Here is an 8,385-nt window from a genome sequence, read left to right on the forward strand (position 1 = left end):
AGTGATCATTAATCTGTCCTCCATCTCTACAGTTTTGCCATCTTGATAATGTTATACAAATAAAATCATACAATATGAAACTTTCAAAAATTGGTCTTTTGACTCAGCATAATGCCATTGAGCTCCATCTTAAAACTTAAGATTTAAGTTTTTGCATGTACCAATAGTTTGTTCCTCTTTATTGCAGAGTAATATTGCACGTGACAGTTGTACCAGTTTGTCTAACCAATCACCTATTGTAGAAAATTTTGGCTATTTACAGTTTGGAGCTGTTACAAATAAGGCTGTTATGAAAAACTGTTTACCCATTTTTGTGGACACAGGTTTTGTGAAAATATAGTTGTCCAGAAGTGTAAGGACTAAACTATATAGTAAGCACATGTTTAGTTTTTTAAGAAACTACTGAACTGATTCTCAGAGTGACTGTACAATATTACATTCCTACCAGCACTGTGTGAGATATCTAGTACTCTGTCTCTTTGCTATCTTTTGGTATTGTCATTATTTTTACTTTAGCCATTAGGATACATGTGTGGTGATATCTCATCATGTGTAGTGTAGTGATATTCCATCATGTTCTTAATTTGCATTTCTCTAATGTCTAATGGTGTTAGATATTTTTTCGTCTGCTTATTTATCATGCATGTAGCCCTCTTTCATGAAATATACAGTTATATCTTTCACCCGTATTCTAATTTGATTTTTTTAGATGTTGAGTTAAAGCCCTCTTTATATAGTTTAAGAGTCTTTTGTCAGATATGTGGCTTGAAATACTTTCTCTCCATGTACCACATGCTTTTTTCCCCTCTTAATTGGGTCTTTAACAAGCAAAAGTTGTAATTTTGATGAGGCTCTATTTATTTATTTCCCTTTATTAACTGTGCTTTTGACGTCATGTCTAAAAACTCTTCACTAAGCTCTAGGACCTGAAAATTTTGTCCTATCTTACCTTCTGAAAGTTTTAGAGTTTTATATTTCACATTGAAATCTATCATCCATTGTGAGTTAATTTTTATGTAAATTGTGAGGTTTAGGTTGACTTCGTTTTTTTTGCCTATGGATATCCTATTGCTCTAGTGCCAATTATTAAAAATAGTATCCTTTCTCTATTGACTGTCTTTTGCCTTTTCATCAAAAATCAGTTGGCTGTACTTGTATGGCTCTATTTCTGGGTTCTCTATCCTGCTTCATTTTTGTGTCCATCCCTCCACCAAGACTGCAGTGTTGATTACTAGAGCTGTACAGTGATGCATGGCATAACGATGTTCCAGACAGTGGACAGCATGTACAGGAGTGGTCCCATAAGATTGTAGTGGAGCTCAAAAATTCTTATTGCCTAGTGACATCATAGCCATTGTAACATCACAGCGCAACACATTACTCACTTGTTTGTGATGATGCTGGTGTAAACAAACCTATTATTCTGCCAGTCATTGTAACATATACAATTATGTACAATACATAATACTTGATAATGATGAAATATGACTATGTTACTAGTTTATATATTCACTATGCTTTCTATTATTATTTTAGAGAATAATCTTTCTATTTATTAAAAAAGTTAACCATAAAATAGCCTCAGGCAAATCCTTTAGGAGGTATTCCAGAAGAAGGCATTGCTATAGGAGATGACAGCTCCAGGCATGATATGTGCCTTCCAGTGGGGCAAGATGTGGAGGCAGAAGACAGAGATACTGATGATTCTGACTCTGTATAGGTCTAGGCTAATGTATGTATTTTTGCCGTAGTTTTTAACAAAAAAGTTTAAAAAGTGAAAAAACAATTAAAAATACAAGAAAGCTTCTAGAAGAATATGAAGAAAGAAAATATTTTGTATAGCTGTACAATTATTTATATTTTAAGCTTTTATGACTATTTTGTGTTCTTATAAAACAGTCAAAAAGTTTAAAACATTAAAAATTTTATAAAGCAAAAACATCACAGTAAGCTAAAATTAATTTTACATAGAAGAAAGAAAAACATTTTTTATAAATTTAGTGTAGCCTATAGTCTACAGTAGTATTTGCAGGAAGATGGTTCAGACCTAGAAGTAGCATGTGTTATATTTGCCTGTGTTCCAATTGTCAGAAAATGATTTCTTGGCCACACATAAGCACTTTGGTTGAAAGTATGGTTTAACTCTCTGACCAGAAGAAAAGATATATGTGTTGATGAGCAGGAATCCAATTTCTGCCGTACCAAGAATCCATGATACAGTTCTCCACAATAGGCAGTACTTAGCAATATGGACCGATGTTTAAGAATAAAGGCACTAGAATCGGAGAGTTAGAGGCCTTACAGTATATGAAAAAACATGAATGAATACATTTCAGCTGTATACATAGCCAGGTACAAAGAGAGCCTCATGCAGAAGTAGAAAAGCAAAGAGATTTATGATTTAAAATAAGCTATCATTATGTATTTTTTTTATCATTATGTATTAATCAAACTGTTATGAGATGATAGTTTAAGCTAGTCCTAAATTGTGGTTAAGCTAGGCTGTAACTAAAAAGAAAAGCAATTTCATGAGAAATGCAAGCTTACCCCTCTTTCATATATATGGAATGAGGGGATTATCTTGGAGTTGCAAAAAGTGTAGTAGTATCAACTATGAAGCCTTCAAACATGTGTGGACCGTGAACATATCTCAGAAAATTCTTCTCTCAAATTCTACTAGTTTCAAGAGCTTGAACAGGATTAAAAGATTAAAATAAGTGGCTGTGAAAGACTAAAGGTTCCTAGAAAGGTAAAAAATTGTGTAGGAATATTTGCCTTATGCAAATATGAATACCTATTTAATAAGATAAAAAGTATGCTAATCTATGTTTCTTCATATCACATAATAAAAGTATTCTGCTATGAAGTATTCTTCATTTTAAAGTAAACCCATGGCTCACATATCTCTGTTTATGTCATGAATTCTTATCAAGAAAATAGGAAAAAATATTTGGAGAGCAATAAACTCTATTGTGAGCGTTTGCCATGGAAATTCAAGTGAAAAAAACTGACATCAAATGTGATAATCATTTTATTTCAAGAAGTCACAACGATTTCCATTTTCTTCTTTGTCCTTCTCTTGGTCTTTTGTAGATTTTTGGTAGCCATGACAAAAGGAAATGGCACTGAAGTGACCGAATTCTTTCTTCTGGGATTTGGTCCCCAACATGAGTTTTGGTATGTCCTCTTCATTGTGTTTCTTCTGATTTATGTCACGTCCATGGTGGGTAATATTGGCATGATCCTACTCACCAAGACAGATTCCAGACTTCAAACACCCATGTACTTTTTTCTTCAACATTTGGCTTTTGTTGATATCTGTTACACCTCTGCTATCACACCCAAGATGCTCCAAGACTTCACAGAAGAAAATAAGTCAATATCGCTCAGGGGATGTGTGCTGCAGTTACTGGTTTATGCTACATTTGCAACAAGTGACTGTTACCTCCTGGCTGCTATGGCAGTGGACCGTTACGTAGCCATCTGTAAGCCCCTTCGCTATCCCATAATCATGTCCAGAACGGTCTGCATCCGATTGGTGGCTGGATCGTACACCATGGGCTCATTAAATGCCTCTGTACACACAGGTTTTACATTTTCACTGTCCTTCTGCAGGTCTAAAAGCATTAATCACTTTTTCTGTGATGTTCCCCCGATTCTCGCCCTTTCATGCTCCAACATTGACATCAACATCTTGCTGCTTGTTGTCTTTGTGGGATTTAACTTGATGTTCACGGTGTTGGTTGTCATATTTTCCTACATGTACATCCTGGCTGCCATCCTAAAGATGTCTTCAACTGCAGGGAGGAAAAAAGCCTTCTCCACGTGTGTCTCCCACCTCACGGCCGTCACCATTTTCTATGGAACCCTCTCTTATATGTACTTACAGCCTCATTCTGATCATTCCCAGGAGAATATGAAAGTGGCCTCTGTATTTTATGGCATTGTGATTCCCATGTTGAACCCTCTGATCTATAGTTTGAGAAATAAGGAGGTAAAAGAAGCTTTAAAAGTGGTCAGAAAAAAGTTCCTTTAGATTGGACCCAATTATTAAAATTCAGCACATCAAAGCATTCAGCATAGATGTTCTACCAAAATTTAATGTTTCTAAAATAGGGAACGTGTTCACATCATATACAAATGCTACTTCTTTCAATAGATAAGTTCTTAGATTATGAGAAATATCAGAGAAACGTCTCCTGGAACTGAAAAATGCTTCTTAGGAGATACTGACACTACACGCATTTTAATGTTTCTGACTTCACCGTTCAGGCATAAAGGGATTAAAGGAGAATGTTCCCTCTGTAAGGATAGTTGGGCAGATGCCTAATTGCCCAGGAAATGCCATAAGGTCCTTCTTTCTTTCTGATGGTTAATTCCATTCTTTTTTGGGTTTGAATTATGGTGCAATCCATCAGGAAAGACACATGTTCCTATCAATACAGAAACGTAAAGGTGAGGAAAATAACGTGCTCAACATCGGATTTCCAACATCCAGTATATTCTTAGCACATTGTAGTTGCTCAATAAACATGTGTTGAGAAAATGAATGAACAAATGAAAGCAGAACTGAAAGACCAGAAATCTAGACAGAGCACTCTGACAGGAGTTGGCAGTAGTAAGCTGCAGTCCAGCACAGCTGTTTCTGGGTTAAAAAGGGAAGAGGGAGGTAGAGCTTTGCTAACATGATTGAGAGAAGCAACTGCCTGTAATAACATCAAAGTGTTATTGTAAATAAAAGCACAGAAGGAAACTTTAAAGTACATGCCTGTCCTTTTATATGCAGAAGGGCAAAATGATAGAGTAACAGGACACAGTTGATCCATGCCCTCAGATCTTTAGTGTCTTGACATTATCAGTGTTTTCAATACACAGGTTATGGAATAAAATATGTGAAACCAGCTTGGTAACTTGAGCAAGCCATCAGGGATCTCCAAGAATTGTTTATTTTTTATTATTAATGGTGTTGTTTTCTTTTGGTTTTTGAGGTCAAGGATATGAGTGTGTGTCTGTGTGTTTTGTGTGTGTGTGTGTGTGTGTGTGTGTGTATGTCACAGAAGACACATGGGCAGATTATCTAATGGCATATCTATAAACACTACAGAAGGTATGGACACAGCTGTCATTTAACCCAGAGCAGTAGTGGGCAATTATGGCAGTGGATGCATGAGAGGTATCTCCATCATTCTCCACCAGAAATACTACACATTTCATGTATTACTTCTCAACACCTGATATGATTTTTTGTATAGATAACTGATTAGCATGGTTGAGAACAAGGTCAGACTACTGCCAAATATATTGGTGCTAAGAGGAAGAAGATAATGGTTACCCACCAAAGGGGAAGGGTTTTGGAGGGATAGTAAACATTATAGTATCTCAGAAATATCCCAAGTGGAGTGTAAAGCAGTGGAATGGTGCCAGTCCCTAAGACAGGTTATGCTAAGGTGGTGGTCCTCATCATATTCCCCTTTAATTCATCAGTCCAGGACCTGCAAAACCCAAAAAGACTATGGAAGTTGGTGGACTACCACAATCTGAGCCAAATAGAAGCACCAATCTCAGCTGCTGTGCCGGATATGCTATCATTCCTAGAACAGACAGCCTCAAGTACCAACCTGCCAGAGGGCCCCTCCACCACTGCAGGCCTCTGGACGGATGCAGGGAGCTGCCTGGAGACTGTGCAGCAGCGCTGCACCAGGGAGCGGGCACGGCGGGGTCCCACTGCCTTCCCATCCAGGATCATTGCAGCTGACGTCCTTCTCAGCTGTCAACTTGGGTGGAACTAGAGACCATTATCCTAAAGGAAGTGTTTCAGGAATGGAAAAGCAAACACATGTTTTCACTTATAAGTGGGAGCTAAACGACAGATATACATGGTCATAAAGTGATGTAATGGACATTGGGAACTAAGAAATAGGTAGGGAGGGAGGGGTGTTAGAGATAAAAATTTACCTGTTGGGTACAATGTACACTATTCTGGTGGTAGGTACACTAAAAGCCCTGACTTCACCATTATAATACAATTCACCCCTGTAAAAAAAAAAAAAAAATACTTATAACCCCTTAATCTATTGAAATTTTTAAAAATTTAAAAACATTTTTAAAAAGAAACACATTGAATCTCTGTAAAAGCAGGATAATCTATATTTTGCTCGTTATTGTATCCCCGGCATCTATTGATTGTCAGGAATTAATATATTAGGTGCTCATTAAATAGTTGATGAATGAAAAATGAAGATTGCACAAAGAAAACTTGCCTGGGGACACTGAAATGAGAAAGAACACCAGCTACAGCCCAGGACAGATAACTGCTCTTGCTGCCTGTGCTTTATTATACTTACGGGGTCCAGGACCCTTATCTAAAACATTATGATAGAGGCTCAGTTCTTCAGCCCAAATTGGAAGCCAATGATTAACAAAGACGGTTAACTTTACAAAAAAATTTTTTTACTCTAAACCATGATGGAAGAAAATACATCATCACACACCAAACAGGTTGAGATAAGTACAGCATGGAGAAGAAAATATTTACAGAAAATGAAAGACAAACAATTTTTTCACCATTACATATGTGTTTTCACGAGCTGTGGCAAAAGGCGGTTGATGGTTTATCCATGATTCATTTTCCTCTTACTCCTTCCTAAAAGAACTACTCTCTTGTAGTGAAGGTGATGCAGCTAGATTTCCAAGCTTCCACTGCACCTACGGTGGCATGTGTCTTCGTATGTATTTCCGCGGTATTGCCTTGAGTAAAGGTGACGTATGTGGGGGTGTGTAGTGAAGAATTATCACCTAAAAAAAGATGTGGCCTTTGACCTCAGCTCCTGAGAGATGATCTCTAAGACCCTGGAATGTCCTGTCTAATAGGAGGTCTTTGTTAATCAAGAGGTTTTGGCTCCTGAACAATCTAACAATATGATTGGGGCTTTGGAACATGCCATAACTGTTCCAATATTCCAGAGAACTGGAGGCAAAGGTATTATGCTGAACCTCCAGAAGGGCTAGGAAGCAAACATCAGCTACATGAGCAGTATGTGATGGAGCCCTAATAAAAACTCTGGACACCACAAGTTCAGGTGAACTTCCTGGTTGACAACTCCATGCACATTGCCACACATTGACATCAGGAGGGTAATTCTCGAGAACAATGGAAATTTTATGTTTCCACGCCTCGCAGACCTTGCCCTATGTATCTCTTTGTTTGCTGTTTTAATTTGTATTCTTCGGCTATAATAAATCTATAATTATTTGTATGGTGCTTTCCTAACATCTTAAATCAATTCAGGTTCTATAACAAATTATCATAAAATGGGTGACTTATAAATAAAAAAATTATTTCTCACAATTATGGAGACTGGAAATTTATATCTCACAGTTCTGGAAAAGGGAACCGTTCCATCCTGACTCCCAAAATTCATATCCTTCTTGCATGCAAAGTACCTTCATTCCTTTCCAACAGCCTTAAAAGTCTTAATGCATTCTAAAACTCAAAGTGTCATCTAACTATTATCTCAATGAAATATGGATAAGACTCCAGGTTAAATTTATCCTGAGGCAAGATTCCTCAACAGCTGGGAACCTGTGAAACCAAACAAGTCATGCACTTCCAAAATACAATGTAGCACATACATTGGACAGACATTTCCTTTCCAAAAGAAAATCCACTAGGCGGAAGATCCCCCTTTCAGATTCACTGGGGTGGCACAATACCCCCCACAGCTTAGTGGGGCACTGCCCATGATATTCCTCTCTGCTGTGGCCAGTCATGCTTCAGTTCTGTTGGAGTGGGGATCATGCCACCACCCAGATTCAACCAGCTGGCCCCACCCCCACAATTTCTCTAGGCATTGGTCCCATGCTTTGGCAATTCTGCCTTCTGGGCTCATGCATTCTAGGCCTATAGTGGGAGTGACAACAGTGATGATTTCTAAATTTCCCTTGAGGTCCTTCTTCCCTCGTCTTAAAGAATACCACATGTATGCACCCAGATAATTCTATGGCTCAGTCCTATAGGGTCTAAGAGTCTAAGAGTCCGACAGACTTTGCCCCATTTTCTCTATTTTATTAGTCCTACCTGGCAGTACTTCTCCTGATATAACTCCATCTCTATTCCTGGCTCTTGCTGAGATGGTTGATTAAGTCTGTGGTTCACATCCACACTAATCTCCTTACCAAATGGTCACTTGGCCGCACCTTTAGTGTTCTCTCCCAAATATGCTTTTGCATTTTTGTAATGTGGATAAGGTGAGAATTTTATTTTCCAAATCTTTAAGTTCTGGTTATTTTTTTGCTTAATAATTCAATCTTTTTTAAAAAAAAAAATATAAAAGGTATACACGTTTGAATTGTTCTAGGTTGTTAGAAAAATCTGTCAAAAGTTTC

At 37.5% G+C, this 8,385-nt stretch overlaps 1 protein-coding gene across 1 annotated transcript; it reads left to right on the forward strand.

The window, feature by feature from the left end:
- Positions 1-3,106: 3,106 nt before the first annotated feature.
- LOC138384503 (putative olfactory receptor 5AK3) lies at positions 3,107-4,036 on the forward strand. Its single transcript, XM_069470009.1, has one exon. It carries the CDS (start codon positions 3,107-3,109, stop codon positions 4,034-4,036), a length of 930 nt encoding a protein of 309 aa, XP_069326110.1.
- Positions 4,037-8,385: the final 4,349 nt, after the last annotated feature.

Source organism: Eulemur rufifrons, chromosome 6 (genome assembly GCF_041146395.1).
Source record: "Eulemur rufifrons isolate Redbay chromosome 6, OSU_ERuf_1, whole genome shotgun sequence".
NCBI classification, from domain to species: domain Eukaryota; kingdom Metazoa; phylum Chordata; class Mammalia; order Primates; family Lemuridae; genus Eulemur; species Eulemur rufifrons.

Excerpts from the sequence above, each read along its gene's own strand:
- LOC138384503 (XM_069470009.1), top strand. The coding sequence starts at position 3,107 with ATGACAAAAGGAAATGGCACTGAAGTGACCGAATTCTTTCTTCTGGGA.